This window comes from Cyprinodon tularosa, unplaced genomic scaffold, assembly GCF_016077235.1.
Source record: "Cyprinodon tularosa strain WSP-4 unplaced genomic scaffold, ASM1607723v1 ctg554, whole genome shotgun sequence".
In the NCBI taxonomy this organism is placed as follows: Eukaryota; Metazoa; Chordata; class Actinopteri; order Cyprinodontiformes; family Cyprinodontidae; genus Cyprinodon; species Cyprinodon tularosa.
The window spans coordinates 269,394-289,263 of NW_024039290.1; the positions used below are offsets into that span (position 1 = coordinate 269,394).

Below are 19,870 nucleotides of genomic sequence, written 5' to 3' on the forward strand. Positions count from 1 at the left end.
GATCGGCAGCCCCAGAAGCAGATGAGAAAAACTTCCCCCTGACCTCTGAAGGCTCAGAGGTCATCTCCTCTTCCCCGGATCAGTCCGTAACCATCTCCACCCCTGCAGCAGCAGCTGGGATGGTGTTTGTCGGCTCGCTTCCCTCCGCTGCCACCGTCCTGCTGGTGGGGGCCAATGAAGTGGTCACTCAGACCCTAATGTCTACATCAGTGGTAACAGAAACAGAAGTACTGGAGCTGAGACCTGGAACTCCTCCTGAGTTCATGCCGGAAGACGCCGCCAGTCCCGCCTCCAGTAACCTCGGTGGTCTGGACTCTGCAGCAGAAAAGGTGGAGTTTTTACAGTTGAACAGAAACTGCTTCCAAAAATAAGGCCTGTGTGAAAATGTTAATGAAAAGAATTTCTGATTTCATTACAAACAGTAGATTTATATATCCAGTCATCAAATGTAAAGGAAGATCATTTACAGACTACTACTCCAAGTTATGTTAATTAAGTGGCTCCTTTATATACTGAATACAAAATTCTGATTTTTTTTTTATTTATAATAGAAATACTTTGCATTTTTGTGGAACATGTGAAAAGTATTTAAAGTAGAAAAAAAGTATTGCTCTGTTGTGTTGAGGATGAGGTGCTTAAAGGGATTGTGGACGATTTCTGCGAATTGTTTAAAAAACCTGCCCTCTCTACCTTTAAAAGAAATGCTCATGCACAACCCTGTACCCACTCCCAAGAGGGGGTGTCTATTAAACGCATGGGAGAGCATGCTGATGCCCATTTCTCCTCGTGTACGCTCTGTTTAAAGTTGCTCTTCTCGTAATTCATATAAGCTTAAGCTGGGCTTACACTGTGCAATTTTTTTTTTTTTTTTGCCTTTTTCGGGGCAACTTTCCATTCGTGAGAGAATTTTTCGATCATGCTGACTTTTAGCTTGATCGTGCGTCATGTAGTGTACAGACGGTAATGAGGGGCAATCAGCCTCTCACGACCAGCTTCCGATCAGGAAACGTGATGTCAGGAGAAAATAAAACATGTTTGATTTTCAGCCGATCGTCGTGGGCAAATCGCTCAGTGGGCATGCGCAAGGATTCTTCTTCGTCTCAGATGAAAACATAATAGCATGGCAGGGGTGCGAGTGAAATGGAGTTCTTTCTGTAAAATTGACAGACCGTAGTAGCCACGTTTGCTCAGCTGTGCCTTTGTCCAAACACGTTGCTGCCTTTTCTTTTTAGGGCTTTCAGCACAAAATTGCACCAATTGCCAAGGCAATGCGTTTCACTCTAGTGAGCTTCATAATCCTCTTCTACTTGTATGTTTTCCAGATAGACGAGTCAGAGTAGCACCATCTCACTGTGGTGTCCGACGTGGTTTTTAGACGTACAGTGTGAGCAGGTAGATCGCATCATCTGCAACAGATTTATGCTGAGGGAAACCTGAATACTGGCTCTATACTTTGTGCATTAACTTCTGCTTTTCATTTATTTTATTTTTTATTATATTTATTATATTATATTTTTTATTTTTTTTTCAAGTTTTTGAAAATATTTTTTAAATAACTGTGATTAATGATGTAGTAACTTCCTTCTCTATGATTTTAGCTTCATATTCAATAGAATGGAGACCCTTCATGGGTTCATGCAGTTTGTAAAGAGAAAAAAAAATCTGTTGTAATTGGACTAAATTCTTTTAAATCTGTTCCCTTTACAGATGCCTCAGAAATCACCTGAGGAGGAACCGTCTGGAGGAACAAAGTGTGCTTCAAGGACGCCTGATAAAACTGAAGAAGGTATGGCTGTTAGCTTTTAATTAGATGTTGGGTGGGCTACTAATTGGCTTCATCTTCTCTTTTAGTTTCATCTAACAACACAAACGAGGAGACACGATTCCAGCCAGACGGAATGCAGGGGAGAAGCCTGAGGAGAACAGCCTCACAGGCAGGAAAGCGCTTCTTCTGCGAGCATTGTGACACTGGTTTCCACTGGAAAGGAGACCTGAAGAAACACATGAAGTTCCATAAAAAGCCTTTTCCTTGTGAGCAGTGCAGCAAAAGTTTCACAGAGAGCGAGGCTCTCGAGAGTCACCTTCTGAGTCACGAGTCCACGAAGGCCACGCTGCCGTTCCCCTGTCCTTATTGCAAGAGGTCGTACAAGAAAGAGGAGTCGCTTCAGAACCACCTCCAATGCCACCAGACGTCAAAGACGCCGAAGCCTTTCCCTTGCGATCAGTGCAACAAATCGTTCAAAGCTCAGCAGTCTCTGGAAAACCACCTCCTTCGCCACGAGAAGTGGAAGCAGCAGTTCAAGTGTCACTTGTGTGAGAAAACCTGCAAGACGGCGGTCCAGCTGAGGTCCCACATGGCCGTGCACTCAGAGGAACGGCCGTTCAGCTGCGCGACGTGCGGAAAAGAGTTCAAGAGCAAAGACACCCTCCGCTTCCACCAGATGGTCCACACTACCTCCAAAAAATACAAATGCACCATGTGTGAGGAGTCCTTTAAGTACGCCCACTCACTGACCGTACACAAGAGGAAGCACACCGGAGACAGTCCATTCGTCTGCGACGTCTGCAACAGGTCCTACAGAACGGGCACGGCTTTGAAAAGACACAAGGTGATTCACACGGGGGAGAAACCTTTCACCTGCCACATTTGTGGAGCGAGGTTCAACCTCAATAACAACCTGAAGAGGCATCTGCGCATCCACACAGGCGAGAAGCCGTTCACCTGCAAGGACTGCGGAAAAAGCTTCTCGGACAACAACAAGCTCAAGTCCCACATGCTCATCCACGGCGCCAGGAAGCCCTTCATGTGCGACCTCTGCGGGAAGACCTTCCTCTTCAACTGCAGGCTGCAGATGCATCAGAGGTACGTCCACGCCGACAACTCCCACGGATCGGACAGCGTTTTCCAGAACAGACGGCCCAAGTCGCTGGTCAAACCGTTCAGCTGCAAAACGTGCCTGAAGGGCTTCAGCGCGGCGTGCTCACTCAAGCTCCACGAAAAAGGTCACAGCGAGCACAAGGAGTTTAACTGCAGCATCTGTGGGAAGGCCTTTCACAACAAATACTCCTTCAGCTACCACCAGCGCAGCCACTCGGGGGACAAGCCCTTCATCTGCGACGTCTGCGGAAAGAGCTTCTTCCACAGCGCCAGCCTGAAGCAGCACGAGCGGATTCACACGGGCGAGAAACCCTACAAGTGCGACCAGTGCGGCAAAGAGTTCAGGACTGATGGAAACTTCTACAGGCACATGAGGATCCACACGGGGGTGAAACCGTTCGAATGCAGCTACTGTCAGAAGAAGTTTCACCAGTCCAATCAGCTCAAATCCCACCTGCAGGTTCACACTGGCCAGAAGCTCTACTCGTGTCAGCAGTGTGGGCGGGGCTTCTCCGATTCAAGGCAGCTCAAGAAGCACAGCTGTGACGTTCTGTAGCGTCAAACTGGGTTCTCATGTGGGATTGAGCTTGAACAGATCTCTATTTTAATAAACTTGATGATTTGAGCAGTAGTTTGATAGCACCAAAGGGATGTTTGTTGGGTTTTTTTTAACATAACTGCTACTCTGCAAAGGCATGTCATCACAGTTAATATTTAAGTGATAAATCACAAACCATCCAAATACATCTAGCCAGTGGCAGCATGAAATGGCATTTGAAACTGTGTTTGAGGAAACTTTTTAAACATTAATCTTACCCATTTATTGTTGCAGTTCTCATTATGGATTCAGAGCTGTTCTTTCAACTTTTAAGGATTTTACAGTTAGCTGGAGTTTAAGTGTAATTTATTTTCCTAATACATTACGAAACAAAACATTGGTTTCAAAACTATTATTTTTGTAAAAGAAAAATGAAAGCTTTAAATGATTTGTAACATAGAGTTCTCTGTGACATGACAGCAAGTATATTTCTTCCAAATGTACAGATTTTTGCCGATAAATAGATGAAATGGAAACTTTTATTTTGAAAAGATTTTCCGGGTTTAATTCCATTTCCGGTAGTAGGGTCCTGGACTAGCTTCATGTTTAACTGCCAGGTTATCATAATAAAATAAAGAATTAAAAATGGGTGAAAGCTCTGTGTTTTTCTCCCAAGTGAAAGCCATTATAAAGATTCTTTTATCGACGGCGGTTGATGTTCTCGATGTTTCACACGAAGGAGAAAAAACGAAGCAAGTTTGGAGAAGCAAGGTGGGTTTACTGTTTAATGGTCGCATCTGTTCAGATGGAGACAAACACGGTTCGACTAGTTGGGAAAGAGAATGTATCTAGAAGGAGATTGGGTCGACAGAATGAAGACACGAGCGGTTACAAAGATGGCGGACATGTTTACAAAGAGGCTAAAACTCCGGGGTATTTATTGATTTACGGGAAATATTTGAGCCTTGTTTTATTATGTTAAATACAACCAGAAAAGAAAGGGTCACAGTAAAACATCCGGTTCCTGCTGAAGAGAATTACGGCCACTGAAAAAATAAAGTTAACTTATTTTTAAATATTTCAGTTTAACATGTGAAAAATGTCAGAATTCTGACTTTAATATTATAATTTTGACCTTAATGTCAGCAATCTGAATTTTTTCTCAGAATTCTGAAATTTTTTCTAAGAATTCTAAATGTCTTTTATCAGAATTCTGACTTTAATCTCAGAATGCCTACTTTTTTCTCAGAATTTTGAATTTCTTTCTCAGAATTCTGAATTTCTTTCTCAGAATCCTGACTTTAATCTCAGAATTTTGAATTTCTTTCTCAGAATTCTGAATTTAATCTCAGAATTCTGAATTAAATTCCTCTTCCGTAGGTCACAGAGACAAACAAATGTTATGGATTTTAAGCATTTTGCGGTCCTTGAAGGAGTTTTAGGTGGCCCACCATCACAGTTCAAGTATGGCCTAAATTAGGTTTCCAAAAGAAATACTTTTTTTTTTTTATCCAATTAGGTTTTTGTTTCAAAACATCACAGCAGAGTAAAAACCTCAAAATGGGAAATTCAAGGCACAACTGACTTTTTTCTTTCTTTCTTTTTTTTATCCCATTTGATCAGTTTTGAGTTTAATTGGAAACAGAACAACAGACATTGTATTACTTTTATATTACAATTAACTTTGACAATCCTATTTATTAAATATTGCTTCATAACCTGAACATCCACACAAAGAAATCTAAAGGTAATTTTCTGTTTTTTGTTTTGATCGGAAACAGCTGGAAGAGTTAGATTTTAAATCTACTATGATTGGCAAATCCTGTTTTTACGGAAATCAAACAAGGACAACATAGTGATACAATCTAAGAATCAGCCTTTTTATATTTACCTTTTTTTCATTTAAGTATTGTGTGGTTGGTTAATTTTTAACCAGGTGAAAACTAAAAAAGAAATGAATGTCATTGCAATTGAAAGAAAAATAAATGATCTGTGATTTGTTTTGCATTCTCTGAACCTGTAAAGGGTTAAATGATTTAAAATAGAGCTGATATAAGCCAAAAGAAGATAACTCTAAGATAGTTATGTAGCGGGGGGGTGGGCTGTTGCCTAGGGCCCCAAGTTTCTGGGGGCCTCATAAAACTGTTTAGATGTATGATGAATACAACTATTTCTTATTTGTGCACATTAATTAAGGGTTTGATAAACATCCTTCTGCTAAAATGCCATCAGAACGCTTATAATACTGTGTCTCAGCGCCCCCCTTCAGTGTCCACCATATTGGATGAGTCCTTTTGCTGCACATGTTCAGAAAGGTCCAAACAGACATTTGAAAACAAACCATGCGAAGAGCAGTGTTGAGAAACTTTTCTTGCTATATTTATCGTTTTTTCAGACCCCTCTAGAGGTTTTATTTTTATGTAGTCCAATTAAAACATCGCTAGCGCCAAATCTAACTACTTTTTTCCTGCTACTGGAGACTTTGATGACGATATATAAAAACAGCAAACTCTGCTCTCCAGAGCAAGTAGATTGGTAACCCCGCCTCCTGCTCTTCTCTATATTGTCTGCTGTCATGATTCATGCAGCTATTATTTCATAAAAATGAAAAATGGAGAACAGATAAGCAGATCATGGCTTATCTACAGTGATAATAAGGACTCATATTGACTTTTGCCATTTCCTTTTTGGAAACAGGAAGGAGCAACCAGCTAAGTGTGCTTAGTGCTTGAGACAGCATGAAAAGTCAGCGGAGTACAAAACATAGAGAGGAACAATGTTGGGTTTTTAATCCAGAGAAATGTGAGTTTAAAAGATTAAAAGGAAAATGATCAACACAGAGACGGGATTTTGTGACGTCAGCGTGTGCCGGGTGGAGAGAAGAATGCTGGCTTGGAAAGCCATCACCTTCTCCCACAGATCCCTTCATGGCAAAGCCTTTTATTAACAGTTTACAACATCAAACAGGCGGGCCTAAAACAGAAGAGCCAGTAATCATTGTCTGGGAGGATGCAGGTAACAAGATAGTGTGAATTGACCAACTGGCTGGATGGAAGTCACACATCCGTGTGATTCTGCCTCATGACCTACAGGAGGTCATAAAAGTTTATGACCCTTCTGGTTGAAACACAGGATAGTTATCACTCTAACATTTCCCTCCTCTTATACATAAAAACATCAGCATATAGCACTTCTAAAAAGATTTTCACTACATACATCATGAATGCATTGCAGATAGGGAATTCAGTAATCAAAGTTTAATATGCAAAACACAACTATATTAAAAGGAAAATTCAAGAACAAAGGTAAAAAAGAATGTAAAAACTTTAAAAATAATCTGTCCCTTGAGTAGGCAAAAACTCTCCAATAGAGAAAAAATTCCTACCCAGCCCCTCCCGAGGAGGCGACCATTATCCCTGTAAAAGATTACATAACTTCATCATCATCATTATCTTCATCTGCATCTCGGCGGAGTTGAGCATAATTGATAGCTGAATATTGGATTAGAGTGGTTCCTATCATTTTCTGAAACATTGATTGCAGGCATGGTATTAAGCAACAAATAAAAAGGAAAAATATGATTAACAATCCTATAAATGGTAAAGCTATCTTCATCAGTACCTGCCACCATGATCCCATGGTGAACCAAACTGTCCATGGTGCTGGAACTGCACCGTATGGATGACTTTCTGTGGATCCATCAAAAATCATCCTGCTCTTCCTTTGTTTCAGACGGTCAGTTTGAGTCCCTTGAGACACCACTCCAACGGTCACCACCAGGCAGATGAATGTCATTAGTTTTTCCATCTTCATCAGCTCTTAGTTATGGGGTTCCTGTGAAGGTAATTGGGCTTCTTGCTGTGGAAAGTTTTTAATCAGTTTACAATGACTCTGGTGGATCCAAGTGTCTCTCTCCTGGATTTTCACGGCAGTGGGGGTTGTTAGTTGCACTATGTAGGGTCCTTCCCACCTCGGAGCTTTCCAAGTTTTTCTTTTGATGATTTTAATCAGCACTCGGTCTCCAGGCTTCAGGCCTTCCTGTGGGGAAACAAAAGGAGCACTAGGCAGATTACATGTTTTCCGAACAGTTTTGTCGCTGAAAAGCTTCAGCATCCACTTAGTTAACGGGTCAATGTCATCTTGTTCGTTTTCTGCCCATGGCTTTCCTGTTTCTGCCATGAATTTTCTCAATCTATTTTTAACATCCTCGAACCATTTAACTGGGTTCTGTCTGGCTGGAGGTAAACCTCGACAGGCAGTCCGCATCTCTGCATCTGTCCATGGCCCACACACAAGAACAGTGGGTCCACAATCCAGTGGGTCACCATCTTGGGGTCCCGTGCGTTGACCACAATGAGGGTTGGCCACCTCCAACACCGGCAAAGCACATGCTCCCTCCCCAGGATCTTGGTCCTGTTCTTGTTTTTTTAATTCAGCCAAACTTGGATGAATAGGGGCAGATGGGCCCCTTCCACAAGCCTCCACTTGATAATCATCCCTGTAACACTTCGAATCAAGCTTCACACCCCCCCCTGATTTTCTTAATTCATGCTCACAAGGGTCAGAGGCACTGAGTTCCATACCATCCATAGAGGACGACACGGACAGGGGGCCTGCTCCTGCTCCTCCAATATCACCACACGATGGTGGGGCTACTGGAGGAGGAACAGGGGCATGGCTGTGTTCACATTCACCGTGATGGGGTTTATCTCCACCTTCCTGCACAGCTGATGCCACTGCTTGAACCCCATCACCCCCTTGAATTTGATTATGGTCAGGATATTGAGGAAGCATACGGGATACAACAGTTTCTTCATCAGCTTTAACTTTTACAGCAGCAATTGTAGCTGTCTTTCTATCCTTCTTCTGTTGTATTTGGCTTTCCCTATTTTTTGCTTGCATAATCCACTTATTTAACTCTTCTAATTCTTTTCTGTATTTAGCTTGTTTTCTTTTTGATTTATACACCAACTTCATCTCCACCTTCTGCTGAATCTTTGTCAGCGGCTCAACTTTCAACTTTCCATCCCAGTCTTCCTTCTCAATCCACTTTCTGGCAAACTTTGGGTCACCACCACAACACGCCACCATCCATCTAACATCATCTGGCATTTCCTTCTTACTACTGCCTTGTCCCATTTTTAAAGAATTTAGTCCAGTACACAGCGGTTCGATTGTTTCCTCACACACTTTCACACAGTCACACACACTTAAGGCCTAATATTTTTTATTTTTTAACCAACATAGAGTCCCAGACTCGAATGCACAGAATACCCAGGTCCCAGACTTGTAAACAAACTTGGTTTCGTCAAATATTCTTGCAACTACAACCAGTTATAGCTTGAACACAGAGGGTCCCAGACCCAAACGCATAGAATACCGATCCCAGATCTCTCACAACAAACCCTGTTTGTCAAATATTCTAGCGACTACAACTAGTTATAGCTTTCACATGGTCCCAGACCAGCTTTTAATAAAAAACCTTAGGCGTACCGTTTCTGTGCAGATCAGTCCTCAGCTTGAGTCGTCACCAGGATGTCCAGGGCAGGGCTGGACCAACCTATTGGCTCTGTCCGGCAAAGGGTGGACGGCTGTCGATAGTTTCTTGGCCTTGGTCCCGCACGGTCCTGGACAATTGGATCTTGACTCCCGGAGTTTCAGCACCAAAAATGTTGGGTTTTTAATCCAGAGAAATGTGAGTTTAAAAGATTAAAAGGAAAATGATCAACACAGAGACGGGATTTTGTGACGTCAGCGTGTGCCGGGTGGAGAGAAAATGCTGGCTTGCAAAGCCATCACCTTCTCCCACAGATCCCTTCATGGCAAAGCCTTTTATTAACAGTTTACAACATCAAACAGGCGGGCCTAAAACAGAAGAGCCAGTAATCATTGTCTGGGAGGATGCAGGTAACAAGATAGTGTGAATTGACCAACTGGCTGGATGGAAGTCACACATCCGTGTGATTCTGCCTCATGACCTACAGGAGGTCATAAAAGTTTATGACCCTTCTGGTTGAAACACAGGATAGTTATCACTCTAACAAACAAAACGTAGAAAAAATAATGTATGTCTATTAAGATTCTTTTATCTGTATAATGGGTCTCTTTTATTTGTTGTCTTTCCAGTTCAGAGGGCCCGCTGCCATTCTTTGCCTAGACCCCCAAATTTCCTAAATCCGCCCCTGCCTGTAGCGCAAACCTCAGTTTTCAGCTTTGGGCTTTATTAGTTGTGGAAGCTACAGATAAAACTTCTCAATCAGGATCATTGGACCCAAATACCACAACTGATCCTAAAAGATGCTGGAATTAGTCTGGATATTCTTGATTCTTTTTGCCGTCTAGCTCAGTGATTCCCAACACTAGTGGTGCACGTGTGCATTGCGAGAGGTACATTAAAATATTTTATTTCTTAGGGAGTAAAAGAAAATTGGACTGGGAGTTGGACCCAGTTAAAAGATTAAACAAGCATTTATCAATCGAAAATAAGGTTTTCCCGGAGTCCAACTTCACCTTTGACGCATCCAAACCAAGCAGAGGAACAGACTGGGATCAGCGGATTTTTCATGCTGAGATATGAGCTCATCAAAGCAGCTCAGATGTCCTGATGAAAAAGAAAAAAGTAAAATTAACCGAGTGAGTCTCACTATAATTTTTGTTCTGTATTTTATTTCCATGTACTGTGAGATCCAGTTTTATAAATACAGGTTTATAATATATTTTGTATTTATTTTGATTCCCTACTAACTTCCAGGCAACATATTTATGTTATTTTTTATTTGAGATGTAAAGAATAAAATGCTTAAGAATTAAATACTCAAGTTAAAAGATTTAGTAAAAAAGTCTTTATTTCAGTTATTGTAAGAAAAAATTTACTAAGCGATACACGAGTCAAAAAGGTTGGGAAACAGTGGCCTAGCTGAAAGGTAGAAGAACGATACATCATTAGATTATATACACTTCTAGAGACCAATTTAATCTGAAGAATAAACTAGAATATGGTATTTAGATAGATTTAACTTCTTTTAAAGAATTCAGACTTGTTTTGCATTATGTATCTTTTTTTCCATCCTCCCTGCAGGAAGATTTAATGGACTTCCTCACTGAGGAGGCAGCCAGAAAGATCAGCAGCGTTTTCTCCCAGCTCTCCTTGTTGCTGCTCAATGAAAACTCTGCCTTGAAGGCGCGGCTGGAGCAGGTGGAGGCTGAGCTGAGGAGCGTGTCTGAAAGTTTGGAAAACGCCAGGCTGTGGAGGGAGAACGTGCTGAATGGCTGCCCGGTGCTGTTTGAGCAGAGCGGCCTGATCTTCACCCTGAAGCCGCTCGGGAGGCTGAACAGGAAGACGGACGACGGCTCGCTGGGGGGCGTAGATCCTGCTGCAGAAGCGGAAGGTCAGTTTTGATAAGAACAAAGTTCCACATATGTACGCATTTCCTGTTTTCTATCTGATTGCATTTTTTATTATCGCTGAAACTTTGCTTATTTTTTTTTTCCTAACTTAACTTTCAGACCGTGCAGAGAGGATGGAATGGATGCCTTCACCCCGTCCTGCTGAACACGGTCAGGTTATTCTGAAATGGTTAATAGGAAAATAATTCTCAGTCAAGTTAAAAAGAAACTAAAACCTCTTTTATTATCCTGGGTTTCACACATCAGCGTCTGATAACCTGAGTTGGTCTTTACCAGGTTGGGAAATTATTTATATCAAACCTTTTGAGAAAGAAAAATACAAAGTAGTCCTCATTGTTGTGGAGAATTTTCCTTCCACTAAACTTTCCAGCATTGCTTCAGTTCATTGACCTTTGCAGGAGTTAAAGTGTCTTCTAAAGGCCAGTTTATACTTCTGATGCATAGCCTCTGCCTCTGTGCGTGGCCACACCCCCCTGCCCAGATGTTCTGCAACCGTCGTCGCGCTCCTCAATAAAATCCTGACTACATGTCGGAGGGTCGGGGTACAAGAGTGGATAACCACAACGAAAGGTTGATTGAGGAGGTGCGGAAGTACAACCACTTGGACGATGCGTCAGACATGTTTTGGAAGACTCCCGCTGAAGAAGTTCTCGTGACCATCCGCCAAAGTTCTGGCGAGTTCTGGAATAGGCTCCCCCTTGCGCTTTGGTGGGAAACTGCTGTGCGTCCCTAGAAATTCCAGACCGACGTTACAGAAGCATACCAGTAAAACTGGTTTGCGACCAGACGCAAGCGACATTGGATATGTGCTGGTGCAGAAGTATAATCTGCCCTCAAGGGTAACTACTGCATTTTCCTTCAACAGTTGTCCGGACCTTGACTGGACCCCCGCCGTACTGTGATTCTGATCTGCTATGTTTTGAATTCCTATCCTGTTGATTCAGTTTGGGTCAAAGTTCATCTCTAGGGTTCTGATGCATAGCCTCTTCGACCGTCAAATCTGTCTCTGCGCGACCACACCCCCTCAAAGAGGTTCTGTTACCGCTGTCAGGCACCCCAAAAAGATCCTGACTACACGTCGGACGGTCGCAAACTCGCATAGACTTCAAGCGGAAGTGCGCAGACAAAAAGCTGCTGTGATTGCCTTTCCGGCTGTCTTTGTGGTTTTCCTTCTGGATTCCCAGCCTGGGAGCACCATTTAAAAAAAAGAACAACTACAATGGATACTCTAGCTCCATCTCCGTGACCGTGATATCTTGCAGACCTGCCATTGTTATTCTGGAAAATAAACACTCCCGCCGGCGCCGCTGAAGAAGTTCTCATGACCATCCGACGAAGTTCTCTGGTCCCTTGCGTTTTGACTGCTGTGTGTCCCTAGAAATTCCCGACCAACGGTGCAGAAGCATACCAGCAAAACTGGTTCGCGACCAGACCCACGCGACATTTGATGTGAAGAAGTATAATCTGCCCTTAAGGGTTTGGGTTGTCACGATAGTAAAGTTTTCAACTCGATACCGATATTCAGAAAAATATTTGATACCACTCTCGATACCATAAGGACAATAACAAAGACCCCAAAATTGAACAGAAATATTTTTATTAATAAATAAAATACAATATATACAAAAAAGAACAATATTTGAGGTAGTATGCTGTGCACAATATTAAGCAAGTCTGTTAAAAAATTAACCAGAAGTGTTCCTTCCTTGGCGATGCATAATGACACTAGCCAAACCAGCTAACAAACAAAAATAAATGCTGTATTACGGGAGGGAAGAGCAAACCTTGGGTTTAGCTGCTTAATAAGTTGTTGGAACCCACGTTTCTCCACAGTTAAATAGGAACCTGATCCATACATATGTATAGTTTCAATGTTTGACTCCAACTTATTTGGAAATTACTGAACAACAATTTGATGAATTCTTTTTTTTTTTATATAGTTAAAGATTAAAACTCAGGAGTAACTTTAGAAATATGAAATAAACCTGTCAGGATTCAATCTTTTGAATTAAAGATGTTTTGTTTTTCTCTCTTTCCTTTTTAGGTGTTTTAGAGGATTCTTCTGCAACCAAAATCCCTGAAATGGAAAAGTCTGAACCCCAAATCAGTCAGGACGGCGTTGTCAAAGCCAAAGGAAAAGTGTTTGTTTGTGAGCTCTGTAGGAAGAGCTTTAACCGTCGCTTTCACCTGATGAAGCACATGAACACTCACAAAGAGCAAAGGCCGTTCGCCTGCAATCAGTGCGCCAGGAAATTCAGGAATGCGGAAAACCTGGGGCACCACCTGCTGCGCCACGAAGAGAAGAAGTACACCACCTACAAGTGCCAGCACTGCGAGAAGACTTTCAAGACGAAAATGAACTTGAAGACCCATCAGCTCGTCCACACCGACCGCCGACCTTTCAGCTGCAGCACCTGTGGGAAGGGCTTCAAAACGAAGCACAACCTGCAGGCCCATCAGGCCGTGCACCTGGCTGAGAAGCCTCACAAGTGTTCAGAGTGTGGGGAGGGCTTCAGATACGCCATCAGCCTGCAGTGCCACCGGAGCGTTCACACCGGCGAGCATCCTTACACCTGCGTGGTGTGCGGCAAAGCTTTCTCCAGCAGGCGGTCGCTGAGGACGCACCAGGCGGTCCACAAAGGGAAGGTGTTCACGTGCGAGACGTGCGGAGCGGGATTCACCCTCAGGCAGAATCTCCGGAGACACATCCGCATTCACACGGGGGAGAAACCATTCGCCTGTAAAGTCTGCGGGAGGAGCTTCACGCAGGATAACAAGCTGAAGGCGCACATGCTTCTCCACGGAGCCACAAAGGCCTTCATGTGCGATTTGTGTGGAAAGACGTTTCTCTACAACTGTCAGCTGAAGAAGCATCAGAAATCCGCTCACGAGGAGAAGCAGGCGTTAAGAAGGCCACGTCTGGAGCGAGGCCGGCGCAGGGTTATCTACCGGCAAGACAAAACAACGGTGGACGTGACGCCGTTCAGCTGCAGCACCTGTCACAAAGGCTTCGACTCAGCCACCTCGCTGAAGAGGCACGAGCTCATCCACACGGGCGCCACGCAGTACACCTGCGACCAGTGCCACAAGTCATTTTTCTACAAGGCCACCTACGAATACCACCGCAGGATCCATTCTGGAGAGCGCCCGTTTGCTTGTGACGTGTGCGGGAAGCGCTTCATCATCCGCCAGGCCCTTAAGTCCCACAAACTGCAACACTCTGGGGAGAAACCGCACAGGTGCGAGCAGTGCGGCAAGGATTTCAGGATATACACAAACTACCTCAGACACCTCCGGATCCACACAGGGGAGAGGCCCTACGAGTGCGAGGTCTGCGGCGCCCGGTTCCGGCAGCTCGGACACGTCAAGTTTCACATGCAGGTCCACACGGGAGAACGGCCGTATTCATGCAGCAGCTGTGGGCTTGGATTTTCAGACTCCAGGCTGCTCAGGAAACATAGCTGCAGTGAGAAATAGGAGGACCGAGGGAGGGAGCGGCATTTCACTGTTAATCTGTCAGATTAAAACTGCACTTTTTAATCCAAATGTTGCCTGATGGTGAACTTCAATTTCTATAAACACTAGACTTAAACTTAGAGACTCGGACAGATTTTATTTTGTCATTTTGTATACACAAGTGTAAACAAAAAGAAATTTTGTTAAAAACAGCTCTCTAGACTTTTTCATTTTTTAAAGTGCAGCCTTGAAGCAGCAGTGATAAAAAAACATTGTGATGAAAAACAGTAATGTAAACATATGACTTTATAGTTACAGTTCTAACATTCAGTTTTGTTTTTTTCTTTTTATAACCTGTTATACATAACATTCAACAGTCTAATGGCAGTGGGGAAGAAACTGTCTTTTATGGAGGGAAGAGGAGCCCCGATGTCAATTATTTTTTTGATTAATCGGATAGCCAAAGGTTCCTTAAAGATTTCTTTTAAGAAATTAAATTTGAGTTTCAGATGAAACTCAAATGTTTAGCATATTGACAAACAGCATTTTTTTTTATTTTAAATGCAAAATGTTTATAAATAATTATATATATATATATATATATATATATATATTTTTTTTTTTTTCAAGTATTGTATGGTTACTCCTCTAAGTGGGTTGCTCTGTCAGCTAAAGGCATATTTTAGTCTCTATACTCCAGTTAACGATTAATCGATTCCTAAATTAGTTGACCATTATTTCAATTATTGATTAATCAAAATTAATCTGATTATTTGTTTCATCCCTAATGAGGATGATGTAGGACTGTCACTCTGAATGGAAATAAAAAGGTTATTTGACTGAAATTTTATTTTTATACTGTACTTTCACAAAAAAAAAAAAAAAAGATTAAAATATGAAGGTTTGGTTTTTGATGTCTTTTGAGATAAATTTTGCTCTAATTAGATAAAGCAAAATGAAACCTTAAATGTTGGAATCATGGGTAACTATGCTGCCAATTAGTGCAGTTACCATTTTTCACCGCAGGGGGGCAGCAAACACTAACGGTAGGATTAATTTCCTTGTTTTATTTATTTATGCTCTTGGCCTATACGTTTAATTTTCTTTATAAGTTTTTTTTAATTCTTTCTTAATATAAATTTAACAAACAACGGATTGTGAACAAAAATAAATTGATACAAAAGGCCAAACTGTTTCGATCTCTCCCTAGTGAAATCTACAGATGAATTTACATCCAAGTATATTTAAATAAATAAGATATAAACTTAAAATCCAAGTTATTTCAATATTGTGCAGTAAAACCGCAACCAAATAAAGAAACACAGTTGCAAAAAAAAAAAAAAAAACGCACTTTTTCTACTGTATTTTATATTTAAAATAAAAATGTTTTAAACAGAATCGCCTAAATGAAAGAGATTCAGTCTCATTATCAGTAAATCTTACACAGGAAGTGTCCAAAATAATGGGCACTTGTTCATATATAATCAGCGCTATTTGGAAATGCACATTTATAGAGACTATTTTTGAAGCCATTCTGGGACAAAGGGTGTTGCTCAGGCGCCCAGGGTGGAGGTCTGTTCTAATAAATAGGGATACAGCAGAAACTCTCCAGCTGTAAATTAATTTAACAGAAAATAATCATCAATAATTGTAACTTTTGCTGCAGTTTAAAACTGCACAAATGCTGATCTGTTTTTCGGTTTTGGTTCCAAAGAAAAAAAGGAAAAAAGAACCGAATGGCCTGAATATGCAGGGACCCGGCTAACAGTATGACTTTAACATGTTAAAAAATTGAGCATACTTTTTCTTTAGTTTTTATTTAATTTTACAGAAAAAGCCCGTCGGTTGAAAGAGCGACACGCTATCCTAGAAAATCTCGTTCTTGCAGTTTGGGATTTGTCCACTAGAGGGCGTGGAGATTCATTTCGGGACAGGAATCGTGACAGTTTTGCTTCCTTCATAATAAAACTAAACTTGTATTTATGCCCAAAAATCAATCATGACTCACGTTAGCTAGTTTATCTCCTCAGTCTAAGAAATAAAATATATTTAAAAAAAAAAAAAAAAAATTTTTTTTTTTTCCTGTGTTGTCTTATTTTGAAGGAAGTGAACCCGGAAGCAGAAGAAGACGCCTGGCTCAGAGTGTCACGCGTGTTTTCACCTTAACGACAACATTCCCGAACCGAGGTGGTCGGATAAAAGTTAAACAAAGAAGACAAAAAGCAGTTGCATCGATCGGTGTACGAACATTTTCCCCAACATGTCCGATTTGGTGGCGCGAGTTTGCGCCATTTTGGACGTAATGGTAACAGCAACCGTGTCAGAAATGGACAAAGTTATCTGCAATTCTGCTTCGACCAGTCCATTTGAGCCTCCACCCGGGACTGAAAATAAACCAGAGTCCTCGGACGATAAGGTAGATGAAACCCGGCTGGTTCTGGTTCTGCTCGCTGGTTTAGTTTTTCTCCGCCTCCAACAGAGGCGTCCGGACCAACAGCTGATCATAGAAATACAGCAGCTAGCTAACTGTTTCACTGTTTAGGAGCTAAATGTGGTGCTTTAGCTGCACTGACATCAAGGTTTGCACTGAAATTACTTTAAAACAGGAAGCTGTTGTTTATTCAGTCTTTATTATAATGCATTTTATTCCAGAGTTTCGGCTGAGGCCTGTCTACATGACCTACATCTAGGAGAATCTGGACCAGATCCATTCTTTATTGGACATTTCAGACACTGCTGCTGTTATAATAGCTTTTAAACAAGTTATAACATTGAGCAAAAGTCTAAAATCACCCCAATCACATAAAATTTGCACCATTGTCATTTCAACTGTTTTTTATATTTATCTATCTAAAGAAATAACTGTTAACTAATTTGATGATCTAATCAAAACAAACTCGGATGAGTAATTTAACATATGTTTAACATTTTCCATTGAAATTCTGTATTTTTTTTTAAAGAAGAAAAAAATATATAGCACCTTTATCTGTCCAATCATGAATTCATTGATACTAAAAAATAGTCAACAAACTAACAAATTAATCCGTAGTGGTGTGTACACCTTATTTATTAAATAGGATTAAACAACACTGCTATTTTATTTTACATGGATTAGCCACAGTTAATTTAAATTGTGAAATAAATGTTTTTTCCCCTTTAATTCAAAGTAAAAAAATACATAAATAAATAAATAATAATAGTTTTATGTTTTTGTTGTTGAGAGGAATCTTAACTGTATCTATGTATGTATCTCTATAGATTAATAAATCAAACTAATTATCAATAATGAATGAATTATTAAAATAATAGCTGCCAGGAAAGATTTTTATTAAAACGCTTCAATCCAGCATTTACTTGCCACTGGAATATTGTGTGTATTTAAAGCAGGAGCTATTTCTTACATTTGTTCCTCGCTGAGGACTGGATCATACAGTGTGTTGATTGAACAGGCAGAAGAGAAACAGTGCCTGGTTTTCTTCTTTATTTCAACAATCGATTCCCCGTAGTCCAATTTGATTTGCTACATGAATATAAATCCCGATCTAGAAGTTGCAGGAATTCGACCTCCGTTTAAAGATCTCTCTTGCAGCTCTTGGTGAATGTTTAAAGCTGAATTTATGCTTCTAAGCTAATGCCCCCATCTAGGGCTGAAACTAAAGATTATTTTGCAAATCGTTTAATCTGTTGATTATTTTTTTGATTAATAATCGGATAGCAAAATGTTTCTTAAAGATTTATTTTTTTTTAATGACTTTAAAGCAGGTGAAACTAAAACATTTCCACTTAAGGAGTTCTGGATAGGGCATACAGTATATGTCTTAAAGGCAAAATGTTTACATATGTTTTTTATTTTTTATTTTTTGTAATTTTGGTATAATCACTGCTCTAAGCATGTTGCCCTGTCAGCTAAAGGCTTGTTTTAGAGTCTCTATACGCCATTTAATGATTAATCAATTACTAATCTAGTTGATGATTATTTTAATAATCAATTAATTAGGATTAATCAGATTAATTGTTTCAGCCCTACCCCCATCCTTAATCTGATTTTAAACAAAGGCAAAATAAAATGTGTCATCAAACCTCACTAACCTGGTCTTTCTGGGTTTATAGATGGGTTTAAATGTTGTCCTTGTTGTCCAAAGTGGTTTAACCAAGGAGAAAAAACACAAGCAGGAGTGAAGCTGAAGAACCAGGAGAACGTGAGCTGATTTTGTAGCAGATATTGAGGTGTCCTCTCCTAAACTCCACAGTCCAAACCTTTATGCTTCATGAGTTTGCAATGACTCTATATAACTCTGTCTTTGCTCTGCAGGGGTTTATAAACCCGACATCTACAGATTTAGATGTAAGGCTGGCATCACGGTTGGTTTGGCTGAGGTATTTTAAGACCCATCAGAATTTTGTGGTTTCCTCCTCAAGGTGATGCAGTTCAGTGTCTTCGTGGCGTCTCTGGCTCAGGAAGCTGTGCAGAAGATCTGCCAGCTGTTTGACGAGTGTTCCTCTGTGCTGCGGCTCGAGGTACGCCGTCTGCTTTTTTTTTTTATCCTAGAGTTACATTGTTTGGACGTTAAAGCTCATTGTTGGTGCCACAGGTATCGCAGAGTGCGGAGGAGATCGAAGACCTGAGGAGGAGACTGAGGGGCGTAGAGATGGACCTGAAGCTGGTGATGGAGGGAGGTGCAGAGCTAGGAGGCCAGGAGGAAGTGACGGATGAACCACTGGAGGAGAGGGGGGAGGAAGAAGACAGAGGTGAGCAGCTGTCCTCCTCGCTGTGCCCAGCTCTCTTTCAGGGAACATGCAAAGTACACCATGACTAATTCTGTTATGGACTCAGTCAGAAGCTGATCTAGGCTGCACAGCTCTATGATCAGCTGAATAAACTCTTTTAAAAGGATTTAGCTCCTAAAATTCTCTCATAAAATCCTAAATACTCTGGATGTTTTGGGGGTTTTTTTGTTTAGTTTTTTTTTTTTGCAAATATTCATCAATGTTCAGCAGCAAAGAGCAGCAGAACCTGCAGCAATTCAACCACAGTGTGTCATTGATTGTTAATTAAAAAAAGAGATAAATACTTTTTCGGTTTTAATTAATTAAAAAAGAAAAACTAGCACAGAGAAGTTCAAAACACCAAACTAGATACATAAATAAATAATACAGCCATTGTACATTTATATAAATATATAAAGCCACAAACTCAAACGCTAATTCTGACATTTTGAGTTGAAAAAGCTTCCTGGATGGGAAGCGAAACGTCTTCAAACTTGGAAGCAAATTCCAGTAGATTTTTAACATTTTTGGAATGTTCTAAATGTCTTGGTTGTAAGTAGTCTTTATTTCAGACGCTGTTGGTGTTCTGTCATCTTGAACTGGTCGATACCAATGAAGCATTTTTACACACAGCAGCTCCTTCCTGGATGTTTCCTCTTTTCATGATCATTCTCTGTAAACCTGAGAGATGGTTCCCAGTAGATCCTGGCTGCATCCTTTCTGGCACCATTATATACTCAGTCTCCTATCCCCTTTCCTCACTGTCTGGTTGCACATAAAACGCTGAATTAATTTATTAGATAATTAGCACGTTATGGACACAA

At 41.0% G+C, this 19,870-nt stretch overlaps 3 protein-coding genes and 1 long non-coding RNA gene across 5 annotated transcripts in view; 2 read left to right on the top strand and 2 right to left on the bottom strand.

Moving 5' to 3' along the window:
* On the top strand, positions 1 to 4,065 carry LOC119796641 (zinc finger protein 501-like). Its single transcript, XM_038305275.1, has 2 exons — positions 1 to 329; positions 1,708 to 4,065. Exon 2 carries the CDS (start codon positions 1,899 to 1,901, stop codon positions 3,432 to 3,434), a length of 1,536 nt encoding a protein of 511 aa, XP_038161203.1. The 5' UTR covers positions 1 to 329; positions 1,708 to 1,898; the 3' UTR covers positions 3,435 to 4,065.
* si:dkey-182i3.10 (zinc finger protein 729) overlaps positions 4,024 to 19,870 on the top strand; it is a 25,511-nt gene continuing 9,664 nt past the window's right edge. The window contains exons 1-7 of the mRNA XM_038305304.1: positions 4,024 to 4,187; positions 10,495 to 10,804; positions 10,923 to 10,973; positions 12,868 to 14,289; positions 16,484 to 16,695; positions 18,699 to 18,797; positions 18,872 to 19,028. Coding sequence (XP_038161232.1) covers positions 4,062 to 4,187; positions 10,495 to 10,804; positions 10,923 to 10,973; positions 12,868 to 14,289; positions 16,484 to 16,695; positions 18,699 to 18,797; positions 18,872 to 19,028 — 2,377 coding nt within the window. The 5' untranslated portion in view covers positions 4,024 to 4,061. The remainder of the gene's footprint in view (positions 4,188 to 10,494; positions 10,805 to 10,922; positions 10,974 to 12,867; positions 14,290 to 16,483; positions 16,696 to 18,698; positions 18,798 to 18,871; positions 19,029 to 19,870) is intronic.
* Positions 6,265 to 9,312, bottom strand: LOC119796643. Its single transcript, XR_005282500.1, has 2 exons — positions 9,216 to 9,312; positions 6,265 to 6,323 (listed from the first exon to the last, which is right to left on the bottom strand). It is a non-coding gene; the product is annotated as an uncharacterized LOC119796643 (long non-coding RNA).
* Positions 6,474 to 9,348, bottom strand: LOC119796642. 2 transcript variants are annotated; one of them, XM_038305278.1, is made up of 2 exons: positions 7,230 to 9,348; positions 6,474 to 6,874 (listed from the first exon to the last, which is right to left on the bottom strand). In XM_038305278.1, the coding sequence occupies exon 1, from the start codon at positions 8,553 to 8,555 to the stop codon at positions 7,236 to 7,238; it is 1,320 nt and encodes a 439-aa protein (XP_038161206.1). In that variant the 5' UTR covers positions 8,556 to 9,348; the 3' UTR covers positions 6,474 to 6,874; positions 7,230 to 7,235. The 2 variants fall into 2 exon arrangements, with proteins under 2 accessions (XP_038161206.1, XP_038161205.1); XM_038305277.1 differs by lacking the exon at positions 6,474 to 6,874 and adding an exon at positions 6,883 to 7,025 and having other exon boundaries at positions 7,224 to 9,348.

What these genes read in the sequence shown, in the direction of transcription:
- LOC119796641 (XM_038305275.1), top strand. Translation starts at nt 1,899, where the DNA reads ATGCAGGGGAGAAGCCTGAGGAGAACAGCCTCACAGGCAGGAAAGCGC.
- LOC119796642 (XM_038305278.1), bottom strand. Translation starts at nt 8,555, where the DNA reads ATGGGACAAGGCAGTAGTAAGAAGGAAATGCCAGATGATGTTAGATGG.